The 18,203-nt window shown below is 41.0% G+C and overlaps 1 protein-coding gene across 1 annotated transcript; it reads right to left on the bottom strand.

Moving 5' to 3' along the window:
* Window positions 1-806: 806 nt before the first annotated feature.
* On the bottom strand, window positions 807-17,546 carry LOC311044489 (TBC1 domain family member 10A-like). The gene is made up of 9 exons (XM_084056111.1): window positions 16,775-17,546; window positions 14,552-14,651; window positions 10,650-10,757; window positions 10,129-10,235; window positions 9,915-10,029; window positions 8,867-8,932; window positions 6,837-7,026; window positions 5,180-5,334; window positions 807-4,254 (listed from the first exon to the last, which is right to left on the bottom strand). The coding sequence occupies exons 1-9, from the start codon at window positions 16,960-16,962 to the stop codon at window positions 3,121-3,123; spliced, it is 2,163 nt and encodes a 720-aa protein (XP_083912237.1). The 5' UTR covers window positions 16,963-17,546; the 3' UTR covers window positions 807-3,120.
* Window positions 17,547-18,203: the final 657 nt, after the last annotated feature.

Raw genomic sequence — 18,203 nt, 5'->3', positions numbered from 1 at the left:
ATTGTGAGCTTGTAGATCTGCTATTTTTGGCTAAAGTTCTCCTCAGAAAAGGGATGCTAGAGTTCAAGTGGTTAATGTAAAGAAAGATTTGGTGGACCCCCTGTAGTAACTCTGAGGACCCCCTAGGAGTTCCGGACCCCCTGTTGAAGACCCCTGACCAGGCATTTACCTAGATAGCAAGTAATTAAGTGACTACCTTTTCTTTCAGAGTTCTAAACAGTGACCTAAGGCCAATTGCACCACTCAAAAGTAAGTTACGAGACTTACTAAGGTCACAAAGGTAGCAATTTGAACTCTTTAGGCCCAAGGCAGGATGTGGTGTCCACTCCAATTAACTCACACCTCCAGGTGGGAAAAAATAGGCATTTGTCAATTCAAGCACTAAATTAAGAAAAGAGAAGAAAGCAACCTGTAATTAGTTTAGACGGCAGATGGACAATTTATGACTAGGCTACATGGGGACAATGTTCACACACCATGGATGTATATTAAGAGAATCGTTCACAGAAAAGATTGGGCCAAGATTGGGGCTAAAAGGACAGAGGTCAAAATGTTTCTGCCATTTCTTGTTTCACTATGGGACAATTAAGTAGGAAACGACTCAATCTCGCCATCTACTGTTGGAAATGGGTACTAACCATGGATAATTCATGACAAAGCTAGAATGTGAAGGCAGCTGGATGTCATATTCATCTAGATTAGTGATATAGATTATACATTTTCATATATATATATATTTTTTAAAGTAATATCATTATCATGAATTAAATTTACATTATAGTTAAGAAAACAAAGATGATCTTAAGTACATGTTTTGATCAAATCTTTATTTATACAAGGCAAACCAACATCTGTGGATTATTTCCTTTCTTGACAGTTCTTCGTGGTCTCTCTAGCTACTGTGTTATGCTATCTGAAAAAAGCAATGACCAATCTTAATGCAAAATTTAAAAAAAATAGAACTGCAAAAGGTTATTACCAAAAGTCCCTGTATTCCCAAGGAACAAAGTTGCACTTTTCCCCCTAGTGTTACAATTATCCAAAATGTATTGTCCAACAAGGATAATGATTTAGAAAGGTTCCCTCTGCAGTTCAATAAAATGTGTTTTTTTTTGTTTGGAAAATAAATGTCATTACCAAAAACAAACATTGTTATTTTACAGGTCATATCTACTGTACACTGAACATTAAATTAAAGTAGAATATTGGCAAGACTGGAGGTGTGTGAAACAAGCAACTACAAAGGTATGCTAGTAAAAAAAAAGACAATGTACATTTGTTATCAATCACACATTGCATTATTTATGTTAAGTGCCCTGTACATGCACTATGCAGCAGTAGCTTTTAGTAGAGTGATATAAACAAACACACACTTACATAAAGCTTGTGCGCATAGGTCAATATCCCTCCTGATTATTTGCCATAATGAGATAACATATGCAACTGACTTGTAAATGTTCAGTTCCCTGAATTCCATAAAACACCCTTGAATGACCTGTGGTCAAAAGATTGTCCATATTCTGAAAGCAAAGAAGCCTCAGAGAGTGCCATCGAGCCTTGCTAGATACAAAACGGATGAACTGAATGGAAAAGCCCAAACATATCCCCCCCAAAAGCTTCAACAATCCCCTCAGTTTGTACAAAATGCAGCAGAAAAATATGCATGGTTCATACAGTGGTCATGAATAATATTAAAATGACACTGACTTATGTTGGCTTTGGGAATCCTAGCAAAAATATTATAAACACCACAAAAGACTAAGCTCCAACTTGATGTTTGAGCAATAACAGGAGTAAGGTCAGCACCGTCAGGTGGTCTGCTAGCATTCACCTACTTGCAGAGATGTCAAAAGTAATTCCGTGCACACATAGAACAGATTTGCATTTGGCAACGATTCAGCTTCTCAGACAGATTCGCTTTTAAGAAGGCAGGAATGTGTCATATAGTGACAAGTGAGGAATGCCTACTCTTTCTCCTTTACATTTGCCACACTGAAAGCAAGTTATTTCTGCTCTTAAAGTGGATGGAAGCACGTGGCTGGCACAGAGGACTGGAGATTGAAGGACTTTGGGCTGTGTCCATCTAAATGACTTAATAGTCAGTCCCATTTATCCCATAGGATGTTGATGACTTCAATATATGCAAGGCATGACAAAATCACAAGAGTCATCACATTTTATACTGTCTGGTAAATAAATACTTGATGGGGAAAAACAAAACGTACACAATTGAAGAGGAACAAATGTAGTGCAAGACATCATGGCACTATACATCATTTAGGATAAATTACATTTTCAGGCCAACTATTTCAGGAAGCATAATGTTCCATTCAACTATACAAACTATTGAATGATATAAAACGGTTCATCTGCTGGGGAAAGTTTAGAATTAAGTTTACCTTCCATTTATTGAAAGATAATGACATAAAATGTAATCCTAAAATAAACTGACATCAAATGGAACAATAGCCAACTGTTATGATTTCTTTATGAGAAGGCTGCCTAGGAAGCAGAGGGTAGGCAAGGTTGCCCTCTAGTGGATAAAAACAGCTTTGCAATACAATAACATGTTAAGACGTAGTGAATTGAGTAGTTTTAAAATGGAAATATGACAGAAAGCATTTGTAGCAGCGTTGAAAGCAGAAATTCACTGCCAAACATAACATAGCTGAATGCACCGTATTAGAATCAAGCAGACCTTTAGAAAAATAAGATTACCGTGTGGCAAAGGTTGTAACCTAAACTATTAAAGATGTCCAAAAGAAGACTGACATCACTCCCAATGACTCAGTAACACGTCTCCATTGCATATTGCATATTGAATACTAAGACTTATGGTGTGAATAAAGCATCAAGAAAAACTAACAGCATTACACGCAAATGGTGTCAGCATTCAAAGTAGGTTAAACGCATAGCACTGATGCATTAGTGTGTATACCCAAAGTGTTTTAGGCAAAAATGGTGTCTGAAAACAACACACAGGGTAATATCATCCAATTGTCACATACTGGGTTGTGAAAGCTGGCCACCAGAGACCTTGGCGTGATTGGCTGGTTGCTGGGAGTTTGTGCTGGTGCTTTGTTTCAAACATACAGTTCCACACTCTGCCCCTAGAGAGACTTACAGGTATGTGTCCTGCTCTGTGCTGCTGAGGCTCTGTGTGGATTTCTGGAGAGGAGACTCTTTGACAAGAGACATGTCTTTAGGGGGCGGTTGCTCCTGAGGAGGCGAGTCTGTGACTGTCTGCGGCACAGGCTGTGGCTGGAACTGGGGTTGAGGCAGGGACTCGGGGGGCTGAGGTTGAGACTGGGGGGACTCAGGCTGTAGCTGGGTCTGGGGGGGTTGAGGCTGTGGCTGGGATTGTGGGGGTTGAGGCTGTGCCTGAGGCTTAGGGGGTGGTTGAGGGGGAGGTTGAGGCTGAGACTGTGCGGGTTGAGGCAGTAGCTGGGTCTGGGGGGGTTCGGGCTGTGGCTGGGAGAGTAGGGGCTGAGCCTGTGGTTGGGACTGGGGGGGCTGAGGCAGTGGCTTGGACTGGGGGGACGGAGGCTGTGGTTGGGATTGTGGTTGAGGCTGGGACAGGGGGGGTTGAGACTGTGGCTGGGATTGAGGCTGGGACAGGGGGGGTTGAGGCTGTGGCTGGGACTGTGGTTGAGGCTGGGACAGGGGAGGTTGAGGCTGTGGCTGGGACTGTGGTTGAGGCTGGGACAGGGGGGGTTGAGGCTGGGACAGGGGGGGTTGAGAGTGTGGCAAGGGTTGGGGAAGAGGCTGAGACTGGGGAGGTGGAAGGGACTGGAGCTGGGGAGAAGGATCGAGTTGGGGAAGAGGCTGGAGTTGGGGAAGAGAATGCAATTGGGGAGGAGGCTGAGGGACCTCATGGGTAACTGGAGGCTGTACTGATTGATCTCTAGGTAGTTGCAGAGGGTCAATAGAAAGTGGGTAAGGATTGGGGATCTCCTCAATGGGTTTAGCAGATTTCTTCATGCTATTTCTCTTCTTGCTCTTCTCCTCCTTGGTCTTGTTCCCCTTCTTGAGCCGAGGGGAGGGAAGTGGAGGTAGTGAGGGGGCCTCCACCACGATGGTTGGGTTCTGCCTCAGGTCCTGGCGGCGAGGCGGCTCAGCCAACATGATAACCCTGGCACCGTGCATTCTGGGAGGTGCTTTGAAATTCAGCTCGCCCCGGTTCTTCTTCCAGCGCTTCAGCTGGCTGTAATGCTCCCTCTCAACGTCTCGGGCCGACACTGGTACCTCCAGAATCTACACCAGGAGGAGAGTGCATTACTGAAGATAGATATCAACATAGCTGGTCATAACATAAACCCTGTAGCCACTAACCAGTAACCACTTAGATTTTAGCTAGCAGTGTTAAAATGATGTTTGAGGAAGTTGTGGTCATCACTGTTGTTGCCAAGTAACTATTTAAACATGCTACATGTTGCTACATGCTACTTATTTTCCTAAAAGTGTAACTATTTTCAACTCCTAAAGTTCAATGCACTGAGAATGAAATCTTCACAGCACTAACAATATGTCACAGAGCACCATTTCCATTTTAATTAATAACAAAAAAGAAAAGATAGAAAGCTAGAAGAAAGCTTCCTGGTGGACCTCACATATGAATCAATTGAACAAGAAAACATTTCCAAGATGAACAGCCCTTTCTGGAAAAGAAACTCCTTCAGTACCCTTTCAATTTTAATCTGAACTTGGTCAGTAAATGCCAAAGGGCCTGGGGCTGGTGTAGATACATGGTCCCTCCCAGTAAGAACTGCCTTTCCAATAAGGGAGTCTATTGTCAGTCTGGACAGACACTCTATACAAAGCCTTGCACAGGAACCAGACGCTGCCCAGCCACCATTCTGCTCAATTTCACTCTGTATCACTTTAACTTGGGCCCAAAGATCCTCCTCGATTCCCCCGCCCACTGAATGTCTGAAAAGCTATTGTTCTAGGGGGAAACACCATGTCCATCATTAGGTGGCATGATGCATTGATTACATCATAAGATAAAGGCACCAATGGAGGCAGTCGATCTACTTCAAGAGGCCAGGATTGGTTAAGTAAGAGAGAATCACTTCCACATATTACTTTAGTTTTTATTCAGTTTTTCAAAACACACAAATAGTTTTCAGCCACAATGGGTGACTTCCCCTTGTATTGCTTATCACACAGCTGTTCTTACCTCCCGAACCATGAAGCCCTCTTGCATGTATCGTGGCTCTATGGCCCTGAGTAGCTCCATAGTTTCATACTGGCCCTGGCATGCCTTAAGCTTCTCCCGAGTCCCCAGCATTGACTTCAGCAGCACCAGACCCACACGGAAGATTATCTTCACTCCTAGGTGGTGGGGAGTACACAGCAAAATCAGTGTTAGTGTGAGAGTACAATGAACAATTTGCTATTACTACTCGGACACTGAGAATATAGAGCTGTGCAGAACTTGGGCCACTGAACTTGAAATTGGGCCACTGACTTTGAAAGTGAGATGTTTAAGTGATGAAGCAGAAGGTAAACAAGGCATGTCTAATAACTACTTAAAAAGGTATAGTTCACCCCCAAAATGACATTTTTTCTATCAATTAGTCACCCACGGAGACTTGAATTCATGGATATTCTTTTGTTTTTGTTGCATTCCTAAGCCAATAATTTGATGACCAGCAGACCGGTAGGCAGCGGTTCCGGTAGGAGACACAAAGGAGACTCTTTGTGTCTCCTACCGGAACCGCTGCCGGTCATCAAATTATTGGCTTAGTAATGCGACAAAAACAAAACAATATCCATGACTCATTGACCATGAATTCAATTCTCTATGGGGTGACTAATCGATAGAAAAAAAGTCATTTTGGGAGTGAACTATCACTTTAAGTTCAAGCTTGGATGAGAATGAATAAATATTACGATTTACACCCAGTCTACATGAAGAGGTCGTATTGTCTGTGAATTCATGGTTTTGTGAAGTAAGTCTGTGTTACCACCACAGAGAACTGTACAAAAAACACTGTCACATTCAGGTTTGACTTGTTTAGTGATTCTTTTTTACTTCAGTGAAGGCCAAGATGGCAAAAATGTGTTGATTTTATCATTTAAAGTTACAATCGTTAAGTCTGTTGTGTCTCCTTCTCCCATTGGATAGAAGTAATTGCAATAATGTCTGAAGAACAATAAAGACGTTTCAAATTACTTGAATTATTTTGTCAACCAGTAGGTTGTCCTCCCTGACATCAGGGTTTACATTTCTCAATGTTAGAGTAGGGAGACCACCTCCAACTACTGTAGATGTGATAGTTATAGTATTAACATATACTCTACCATACAGATTAGATAACATAATGTTTTCTTCATTAAAATAAGTTCCAGATTGTAGCTTTAGACAAGACGACAATGTACAGAGGCAGGAAACTGAACGAGGGCAGAGAAGGAGAAAGATAGAACAAAAACAAATGTACTCTTAGGTACCCATACACAAGATGTAACAATAAAGAAACCTTGGAACACTTGAAGGTCTCCAGCCAGGACATTTCTATTATGTGTTTGATGCACTATCCGGTCAGCTACCAGTGCACCACGTAATTCAAGTTTCTTTAACTGTTAACCAAGTCACCTTAACCCATTAAGACTGGGAACGCATCTGTGTCATTTTAGATTTTAGCTGTAACCATTATTTTATACTTGGCTATTTTAAAAATAAATAAATAAATAATAAATCAGCTATGAGCTTGTATATCTGCTTTTTTTTATAGCCAAAGAAATCTTAAAATTACATAGATGCGTTCCCGGTCTTAATGGATTAACTCTGGAAAATTGCAAAGTTGCAGCAGATATCGTTTCCTCCTTCTTACCGTCGCAGAGGATCATGTCCCAGACCCGCAGCACAGAGGCCCAGGGCAGGGTTCTGGAGAAGGCACACATGAACCACTCTGTCATGTAGAGGATGGGGTCTATCTTGTGCTTCTCCAGGTGGCGGTAGGATAGTGGGGAGGTGCGCCGTAGTAGGGCAAATAGGATCTCTCCATCCAACTGTATGGCTTCCTAAAAAGGGGGACAAGTGGAAAAGTCTTAATACTAAAGACAGAAAGACATTTAATGCACCGTGTAATTCATACACTTAAAACTACACTATAGAATGTGTTTTAATTAATGAATGAAGTTCTAGCTTGTACATGACAAATTTCACCTCCTGGCAGTTAAATACACCCAGTATCTTTGCTGCTAGATGCTCAAGTGTTCTGGTGCATCCAGCCTTTTCAGTAAAGGACCTTTCCTCCCTTTAACCTCTCAGGCACTTTCACACACTTTCACACTACACAACCTCTCAGGCACTTTCACACACTTTCACACTACACAACACTCTATCTTGAAATCGGGTGTCTTACGTCGCTGTGGTTTCCAGAATACATGTCTGATCGTCGACAGGGTATCACACACTACCTAGAGATTTCACCAGGATGCGAAATATCGACACAATATGCAGACGTGCAATATTTTTGGATTGTTTTTATTCTAGTACATTTGAATGTTTTTTCCTCCTATATTTATTGCTTATTGTCTTTCATGTTAACGTATCAAAAACAAGAATCAAAAATCACCAAAAGGTATCACATCCTACATTTTAAGTAAATGGAGGACAAAGTACTTTATTGGCACACACCAATAAACTTAACGCCTACGTGCCAAGAGCCTTCATCAGAGGCTCTGATTCCAGACAGCCTGATTGAAAGAAATGTTCCACAGCCTCTGCACAACCAGCGGACTTACAGCCCAATGTTTGGACAAAATAGCTTCAAAAAGTAATTCACGGCCCAATAATATGCGTCTCATCTGACTAGCAAAGTCAGGTGAGATAATTGGCGCAAACCCTGAGGTAAAGGAAGACTGTCTTGAAATGTTGCTTTCCTGAATTTTTAAAAATAGATTTTTGCATCGTGGCTTAAGAGTTGTGAGGCCTCCTTCTCAACATTAGAATCTGCCGTGGGCAGCAGTACCTCATCAGTGCTGGTGAAAGCTCCCTCCTCTGTGTTTGCGAGATAATTGGTGGTAAAATCTGGTAGTATGAACTCGGCATAGAGGAAGTGCTGCCTGGGTTTCTCAGGGCAAAAACTTCTCACCAATTCAATGGGAGCTTATAGTTTGCTGTAAAGATTTTCTGTGTTCTCTCTACAAAGTTGTGTTTTCTTGCACTATTGCGACAGAGGAAGGAGATTCATGGGACATAGATTGAAAGCTGATTTAAAGGAAGTACAGCTCACAGCCTCTACGCTAATCTTGAAAACCTGTATAGTTTCACTTAGGGATGTCACAGTGTGGGGAATTACCCGACAATGAATAAATGCACGTCAACACCGGTAACACCGCATAGCCTACTTTAATTCCTTAATTACATTAATTAATATATTGTGCGCCTGGCATCCAGCATTAAGTAAATGTCCTACTCGACATGCCTGGCAACGATCCAGAAACAGAAACCAAATCTTTCCAAACTGAAGAGGCTTCAAGTGCACGGTCAAAAAACAACGAGAAGATAAACAAGCCAGCAGCACTCGATAATATCTGTTTCACCATTTAATTTTCCTCACCAAGACCAACAACGGACGTGTTTCAGCTCAAACAGCCTTCATGGGCGTTGTTCAGGACGCAAACATGAAATAATTATAAGATTAATTGAGAGCACATCGTCACTACAAGTTGTTGTGAAGTAAAATAAAGCGCTCACACTCACGGAAGAATAAGCTTGTCGTACTGAGTTCAACACAGCTTTCAACTAAACTTTGGAACCCTTCCCCCCCCACCCCCAGTGATGATCTAGTGATATTGACAATAGCACATGCCAAAGCTATCCCATATATGTGTGATAAAAGTGTTTCAATCTTACCAGGCCAGGACTATAGTATCCAGGAAGATATTTCTCACAAATCTGGACCAGACCCCAGAAGGCATCCTGTGGGAAAAAACACAGATGATGTCAGTAAAACGCAGCAGAATAATTCCTTTAATGGGACATTTCTTTCTTGTGTGTTCACATGGATGTCAATGACATGCAACGATGGGAATTTAAACTTGGTTTAAACAGCAGAGGGAAAGATAATCATGTCAATCTCATTTTACATGTATTGATATGAAATAAAAGCCCAGACACCATATACTAAACATATATACTTGTGTATCAAGTTTAGCTTTTCTCAAGATGACGAAGTCTCACACTAATATTTCCAGGATATTTCTTAATGTCTCAACTCACACAAATGTTAGCAATCAGAATCACTTAATTCACAAAGACCATGAAATATAGCCTACACTGCAGGAATATGTGTTTTGAGCGCAAGGCATATTGAAAATGTATACAAAATTAGCACCTACTAAGAACAGCTTAATACAAAATACACAGTAAAAAGGCCACGGTGAGGAAGGGGAAGGTTTCTGTTGAGAAATAGAATTGAAATCCTTCCACTTGATAGAACACTGATTCTCAACATCGAATGTAGGCCTGTCGCAATTATTACATCATCGCCTAATCGCAATTATTTTAGATAATCGCATTTATTATGCATAATCGTCTAATCGTTTCCACGTTGGAAAATGTTTGTACATTTTCAAAACCTTTCCAAAAATAGCAGAAATAGCTGATCTACAAGCTTACAGCAAAACAAATTTAAAAGTATAATATTATTAAATGTGTCAGTAATTTCTTTGTATATTTAAGTAATTTGTCATGTCTGCCCTGTGCAATTTGTGATTATGAAGCCTAAAAACCAAACGGATATTAAATCTGTATTCTTATGTTCAAATGTTCAATGCCAAAAACATCGCAATTATTTGTGTGGCAATTAATCATCAACTTAAATTTGTAATCTAATGCATATCAAACTGGGTGCCCTTGATATTGAAAAGGTTGAGATACACTGTGGTAATCCAAGTCCTACCTCAGCAGGCATGTGCATGAGCAGCACAGCAGCAATGGGAGCCTGAGCCTGGCAGTAGCCCTCCTCTGGTCTGTACAGAGTGTAGGCCTTAAGAACACGAAACAGGTCCTGCTGCCTGTGTGGGGGAAACGCACACACACACAAACAAAATGAATGATGTCACACGGGACTTTGCGATAAACTCTGTGTGGGATAAAGACAGAGCACAACTGACCCGTGGCCTCCTCGTGACACAAACATCTCATGGAAAGGAAACTGTCGATGCAGGTCCTTCTCTATCACATCCACCCACTTGGGGTCTCCTGCCTGGTTATCTAGCTCCTAAAGAAAACACATGGAGAAGACTGTGTGAGCAATAAATTACTTGTTGAGGTAAAGTGAAGTCACTTTGACATAAACCAAGGGGGAAAGAAATTCTGTTAAGAATCAATATCCTGCAAACAAGAAAATCATTGGGGATGACAAAGCAAAGCCACTGTCATTTTCTTTCTTAATACGAAGTGAAATCAAATGACTGGCACTACATAAGAAACAGTGTAACACTGACGTGATAAGGGCACGTGAATTTCCTGTTAAAATCCCCATTTGCAAATTTACACCTGACCACAATATCCTTCAGAATAGCCTGCATGGCCACAATGGTTTCAATAACGATATGAAATGTAGAGAGCAAACAAGAGTACACAAACAGTGCTGTAAAGGGGAAGTGAGAATGGCAGTTGTTTGCTTACTGACCTGAAACTTCCCTTGATTCTGCTCCCTCTTAACCTTGCCCCCTGATAGGTAGAGCCAGGCACGGCCTCGCAGGGAAGGAGGGATCCCTTTCTGGCAACGCAGTCTCACCTGATGACAAACACACAACACACAAGCTCAATTAGTTCAAAACTGTAGTAAAAAAAGATTTTCTACACCCTCTCCAGGGAGTTTTTGTTCCTTACCAACCACTTCTCTTTTCCATGACTTAGACCCTTATATTCATTACTATGAGTAGCTTGTGACATCAAGGATCTAGAACCATAAGCAAACTCTAGTATTGGACTCATTCTAAAGCACAGGCTAAATGCCTATGAAAAATGTAATTGTTAAACTAGCAATGACTTGTCAATCACTGTGTTCTGTCAAATGGGGGGAAGGCAACAACAGTGCAAAATATAATGTGTACTTAGATATAGTAATACTTTTAGATGTTACTTTGTTGTCCGATTCTGTTGATGTTTGATTTGATTTTTCTTCAGTTTTGTATCAAGTTTATTATTATTACTTAAGTCATTGGAAAAAAGTGTTTGGATTGTATAGCCTACTTATTAAATGCCATATCTACTCCAAAATAATCTCTCAAGAACAGATTCTGCTCTGCGTTTGAATCTGTCGGGGGGGTTCGTCATATCGCGTACGCACTGGCCTACAAGTGGGCGTGCCTTCAGATCAGGAAGCAGGCCGCACTTTACCCAATCAAATGTAGTGGGCGGGATTTACGTGTCTGTCGATCCTTCCCCACTAGAAACAAACCGAAACTCATTTAACAATAGCGTCCTCGGAGCAGACAAAACCACGGAAAGATATTCACATTTTAACTTGCTCTTTCATCATAGAAGTGGGCTTATAACCAAAACGATCCATGTTCTCTGGGAGAAGTGGTGTTAGTGTTCCGTGTAGAAATATTGTTAGTGGGAATGAAAACATAGTCGCACCACCGGAAGTGAAAGGCTGAAGGCAGACCAAAACCCCGGTTTCCTTGCGCACGTGTGCTACGTCGACTTCCTCCCAGAGCCAACTGAGATAGTAAAAAACAGGAGAGGGCGCTGTTTTTCCTTTTCATTTGGCGATGGGTTCCCAGATTGACGCCAAAAAGACAACTGTGATGCACATTGCTTACACTTAATAATTAAAATGTTTTAATCATTAAGTAAATTCAAGATTTCAAGTAAATCAAGCAAATTTAATATTTATATTATTTTATTTATTGTAATTTATGTTGACATGTGCAGCAAGAGAAACTCCTTGTACATCTTCTACTTGGCGAATAAAGCCTCTGGTTCTGATCAAGTACATCTGTGAAGACCAGAGACTTCATACTTCATCATATTCCCCTGGTTTAGATGTCAGTGCAACTATACATCATAACCATCTCCATGGAATTATTGCTGTAGAACAAACTTTTCCCTGCAGCACTTTGTTACGGTCTGGAATAAAAGAGGAACTCTGACCTCATCAATGCCCACGCCCTGCACTAATGGGAAGACACCACCCAGCTACCATGGTGACCCAGGTTTCACAAGGTTACTTCACGACACCGCTTGCAAACAGCAGCCTGGAGGAATCCCACTTATAATAACCTTGCATTCCGCCTTTTAGACTCTTTTAGTTTGTTTTCTCTGACATAATACTGTCTGGCACTATTCCACAAGGAGATGACGTCAACCCAGCTGTACTTTGTCATGCAAAGAACAGAGCCCTACTAGCACAGCAGGCACAGGGGTGAAAAAAAAAACGAAACTGAATGTTTATTGAAGCGGCAATATCAGTATACTACAGTGTTACCACTTAAACAGCATATGCAGCTGAAAACCTCAATTAATGCTTAGTGGCTTGAAAATGGATAAAGGAGAACATGTTCAAGTTCAACTTAAGGTTCAAAGAAAAGTTCAATTACATTTTATATACATTTCTTTCCTGTATTCCTATGCCTTTAAGGGGAGTGTGTGCTCCTTGGAAACTAGATCTTGCGATGGGATCACATCAGCCAATTCGGTGCAATGGAACACATGACACAAGTGAATTTGTTTAAAGGTGAGCTGTGTACCAGATGTATTCAATATGCCTAACCATCCTCGCTTGGTCAGTCTATAACAGGTTAGTATTGACATATGTGTTTTGTTGCTCGACCACACCCATCTTTGAACTCAGCCTTCATCTGAACTCATGGATTAAAGTAAAATAAAATCTCACGTCCTATTATATGATTTGTGAAACAGTGTGAAAGGAGCACCCCACACACACTAGCACTGTTTCCTAAACAAGTAACATATGTAAAATGATGATGTTTTAGTTATATTGTTCCTGCTGTTCTTCATACTGCCAACCAGGTGAAGAAACCACAGATTGAGGCTTTAGCCTTTGCTTTTATATCCAAGACCATTAAGGTTTTATTGCACACTGCTAGTTTGACCACTTCAAATGCTCTAGTCTAATCTTTAAAAAAATATAACCTAAAATATTTTCGCTGAGCAACATGCTTCCAACATGAATCCAAAGACTGAAATCAGTCTTGGCGACTGAGAACTTGAATCCATGTGAACTACTGCACACCTGCAAAGTTTCATGAACGGTCATCTTGAACGGTTGTGACACTATCGCCTTGAAAACATCTGTCCACGACACAGATATATAGAGGACAGAGTACAGCCACTTGCAATGGGCCTGGTTTTCAAGGGACAAGTGCCCATGTACCTGTCAAACTACTACTCTACAGAAAGAGTGAGAGACACCCACGGGCACAACACCAGAGGGAGCTCCACTGATCTCATTCCCCCCAGATTCGGCACAAACATGGGGATGAATTAATTCTATTACTATGCCACCAAAATGTGGAATGCCCTACCACCAGCCATCAAAAAGTGCGACTCCCTAGTCCTACCCTCCTTCAAACCCGCCATAAAAGAGTAAATATACTTGTATTGCTCCTAGTATTGATGATTTCTTGTATAGTATCGAATGTCTTCATATGTCTTGATGAATTGAATACATAGGACCACAATGGAAACAAGCCCTCAGGGCTTTTTGTGTTATCTTTCTAGCATTCTTGTATAACTGTACCTCTGTACTTTTTGCAAACTGTTAATAAAGTATTCAATCAATCAAACCGTAAAACTCACAAGGTGAAAACATAGCAGCCATGACACTGTGCATGACGGGTAATGATGCCACCACAGAGTGCAGAATATGTACACAATCTCATCTTAACTTAAAAAACTACAGCAGGCATTTAAATATGACTGCTGTGAGAACAGACTACACGCTAACAACATCCCTTATTAAGCCCCGGAGCTCTAATGTGGTGTTTAGTGCAGCCACACCCAGACACTCACACTGTCAATTTTGTATGTGTGGGGTGACTTGAGAGATAAAGGAATGGGTCATGTCATGCCCTGGTGCTGACTCATGGAAATGAGATGAAGTCGGCGTTCAATGCTTAGCTGAGATCCATTTGCACAAGAACCAGCTAGACGAGCATGGATTCAAACACTCCACACACACACACACACAGACACAGACACAGACACACACACACACACACACACACACACACACACACACACACACACACACACACACACACACACACACACACACACACACACACACACACACACACACAAAAACACACACACACCAAGCCTTGTACAAACAAATACTGTGGGCTTGCTATTTGCATTGTCTATTATTAGTTAGGCTTGGTGGTACTATGATACATAAACACAATGCTATCGAGACACCAGTAAACAGACGATGTAAAGTGGGGTTGATTACTACAAGATCAGAAAGCTTTTCCAAAAGCTCCACTATTATCCACATGGCAGGTACCACCCAAGGTACAAAAATAATGACAGATAGATGAGTGGATATATTGCACTGACCTTGCTGTGTCTTTTGATCATCCACTTGTCCCAGTGGCTGAGCATGTCCAGCCATTTCACCTCCCTCTGCCTCAGTACTGCTGTAGGAACGTCCTGAGCGCTGGAGAGACAATACAGAGGCCATTTCAATTTGAAAATACAGCACACCAAACAAAAGAACACTTGTGTTGTTTCTTCAGTGGGAGGAGGGGTAATTGCATAAAACTATTCATACATTTATTTGACCATCACTCTGTTGAACTGTCATCTCTGCTCAGAAATTAAGCCACACTAGGGCTGTCGTGCCCCACCTACTTGGATGTGTGCAAGACAAGACAAGAAGAGTTATTGAGAAATGCAGCATTTTCTTTTGATCTATTGGCTTGTGTAAGGCTGACACATAATACTCTGGTTTAAAATGAACTTGTGCAAAGAGTTGTTCTCAATCTAAAAAACAACAACAGGGCTCAATGGTAGTTTTGCTTTTATGATATTGAAAAATCACAAACTAGGCTTCCGCGTCCAATGCAAACGTTGATGCCTATTTAAATTCAAAGAGCTATAGTCAGGATGGGCCCATGTACGTTTGTTACGACTAATGTTAAGCAGATCCATGAAAAGGCCCTGAATACTAAATAGTCTCTAACAGGAAAAGAAAATGTAAGGGTAGCCTAACCTATATTACAACTGAAGCCCATTTCTCAACTAAGCTATATAATTATATGATCAGCAAAAGCCTGTAATTGTAGAGTATGAGAATTCTTCAAAGTGTTTTTTTTTTCTTTTACTTGGGAGTCGGGACAGCCCTAAATGAGGCAGTCTACATATGGATCTGTCTTGTGCACTCAGAATCTACCTTCAGCTTTGCATAAGCTTAAAGAATGATGGCTTTTGGTCATTGACAATTGCCATACAAGCTGAAACGAAACGATTCAACAAACGAAACCCTGAGTTTGTGACTACCTATAAACCATAAGAGGCTCTCTAGTTGTGGGGCACCAAAGCAGTGGCCCGAGGCCTGCCAAAACTCCAGAAAACAGGAAGCTCCCAGCCAGCCAGTGCTTGGCAAAACTTTCAGTCATTTCTTCCACTCTTTCTTTCAGCATTGCACTGTAGGCTGCAGGCCCTGAGCAAAGAAGAAGAAAGGGAAGCTTTCTTCTTCAGTCTTACTGTAAGTGGCCTTTGAAGGGATGAATGAATAAATTCATATGAATGAATACATCATGATTGTGACAATCCAACTTGTTTTTGGTTTTCTTTGCTTTGACAAATGTTCATAATATTTACATAACATGACAGCCATTTCAAAATATAAGATAATTGTTTTTGTCTATTTCAAAAAGATGAACATCTAACATGTTTATGTTTATGTGCATCAGAATTACATTTGACAGTAGCCCTGGTACAGGACCAGTCACACAGGTTATCAATACTGTGATTAGGGCTAATTTGACAGTAATTACACTGTCTGGATTCAGAAACAACCTGGGACACAGAAGGAATCCGACTTAGGCGGAGGTGTTTAAAGGCTTTTATATGCTTCTTATCACAGTGAAAGGTCATAAACGGGCATAAACAATAATAAGCAATGTGCCACGCAGCTTTTAGGAGACATGGCAAATGAAGGACAAAACTTCAGTGGAGATATACAGCGAGGTTGACACAAAACTCTGAGGTAATAATGTATGCATCTTGCATAATATATACAGTATATAGTACACAAAGGCAATCAGTGGTGAAAAGTAACTAAGTACATGTACTCAAGTACTGTACTTAAGTACAATTTTGAGGTTTTTTTTTTACTTTACTGGAGTATTTCCAATTTTCAGTACTTTTACTTCTATTCCACTACATCTCAGAGGCAAATACTGTACTTTTACTCCATTACAATTATTTGAAAACTTTAGTTACTAGCAAACTGGTTACTAGTTACTTTGCAGATTTTATTATTACAAAACATACAGTAACCACTTCAGCCCTGTATACATTTCGGCCATTTGATAATACCCGATCTACAAGTTTGTTTTACATTTGAAAACTTGTGAAACGGGACTTACTGCATTAACGAGTCATTTCTACTCTTGCTACTTTAAGCACAATTTGATACCAATAATTTTACTTGTAACAGAGCATTTCTTAAATTGCTGTATTGATATTTTTACTAAAGTAAAGAATGTCGAGCACTTTTTCCCACCACTGTCAATCACTGCTTTGCAGAGTTGTCGCAGCGTAGCTAAAACTTACGATTCTTCCGAGTACTGTTGAGCCCCACCGATGAATCCATATTTATCCGTGTGTCTGTCACTGGTGAATCCGTTGATCTCAGAGTCTGATCCCAGGGAGCTCTGATCATCATCCATGTGACTGCTGCTGATAGTCCTGATGCTCCTGGTGTCCACCGAGTCACGACGGCCGTTCTCTATTCTAGCCATGGTAACGTTTAGGAGAGTATAGATCTATCTAGGTTAGCCTGGTTAACGTCAGCTATGGCTGGCTGGTGACAGCTTGAAAGTCAACAACTATTTTCCTGTCTGCAAAGTAGACATGTTTCTGTTGTTTGTCTTCGACGCAAATCAATCTGTAACCCGACGTAACTACTTAACTACATTTAGCGTATAACTAGCAACCTATTAAACATAACGCTAAAGATGTCAGGTAACAGTTTAACCCAAATAAAAGCAGGTACGACACGCAGGACTTGTCTGTCTGCTTTCTAGCTAGCTGGCTAACTTTGCTGCTAAAGTCATAGGAGTTAACGTTAGCTAGCTAGCTAACGTATCGTTAGCTAATCTTGTCAAACGGACCCAGTATTATGTCGTCTCTAGTCTGTACTGTCAGCCAAGCTAACGCTACATAATCAACAAGTTAACGCACCAACCGGTCCAGACATCATGATAATCCCATTCCCTGCCAACAAGTTCTACCAAGCTAACGCTAGCTTGATTTCGTTGTCATGTCATTCCGAGACGGGCTGGACCTTCCAATACATTCATGGGCTGTACAGATTTAGGTGTTACGTCAGAACTTGGCAACCCATCGAATACTGTGACTCCAGATGTCGCTTGTTCGCCGAGAAAGTTTGGTTGTCAGGCTCAGCTGAAAATGTCTGTAGAAACTGAAATGCCAATGCACATTAACACCTTTATATTTATGTTTTAAAGTACAGTCGTAGTATGTTGCACAACATAATTTAACCTATGCTTTTACACTTGTGACAAAGTTAGTCAAATTGATTTATTTTGACATGGTCTTTCTAAAGGTCAAGGCAAAGGACTAAGTATTATCTTTTACTTATTTTCAACTTACAGTATGTCGTAAAATGAACAGACTGTGGCGAACATTAAGGTCACGGATATCGACAGGACACCAAATCAGTCGTAACTTCACTGCCGAGGCGTTTAAACGGTACTGGTGTACACCCATCTTACTTGGCATTGGTTACATTCTAACTGACCACAAGGAGGCAACGGATCTACACAGCATGGGTCTTGAAAAGGGGGTCCGGGACCCCTAGGGGGTCCTCAGAGTTACTACAGGGGGGCCGCCAAATCTTAGTGTGATAGGATATATTTTTTTACATTAACCACTTGAACCCTAGCATGACGTAACATCCATTTTACTGAGGAGAACTTTAGCCAAAAATAGGAAAGTGTGGCAAACTGGCAACTAGCAC

Source organism: Gymnoscopelus microlampas (genome assembly GCF_963454915.1).
Source record: "Gymnoscopelus microlampas genome assembly, chromosome: 4".
NCBI classification, from domain to species: domain Eukaryota; kingdom Metazoa; phylum Chordata; class Actinopteri; order Myctophiformes; family Myctophidae; genus Gymnoscopelus; species Gymnoscopelus microlampas.
The sequence above is the reverse complement of the archived record's forward strand: the minus strand, read 5'-3'. Positions and strand labels throughout refer to the sequence as shown.

Bases quoted from the DNA above. Each gene is read 5' to 3' on its own strand.
- LOC311044489 (XM_084056111.1), bottom strand. From the start codon at position 16,962: ATGGCTAGAATAGAGAACGGCCGTCGTGACTCGGTGGACACCAGGAGC. The intron at 10,030-10,128 runs GTCAGTTGTGCT...TCCCCCACACAG, and splicing joins GTGTCACGAGGAGGCCACGG to GCAGCAGGACCTGTTTCGTG. The intron at 8,933-9,914 runs GTAGGACTTGGA...TTTTTCCCACAG, and splicing joins TCATGCACATGCCTGCTGAG to GATGCCTTCTGGGGTCTGGT.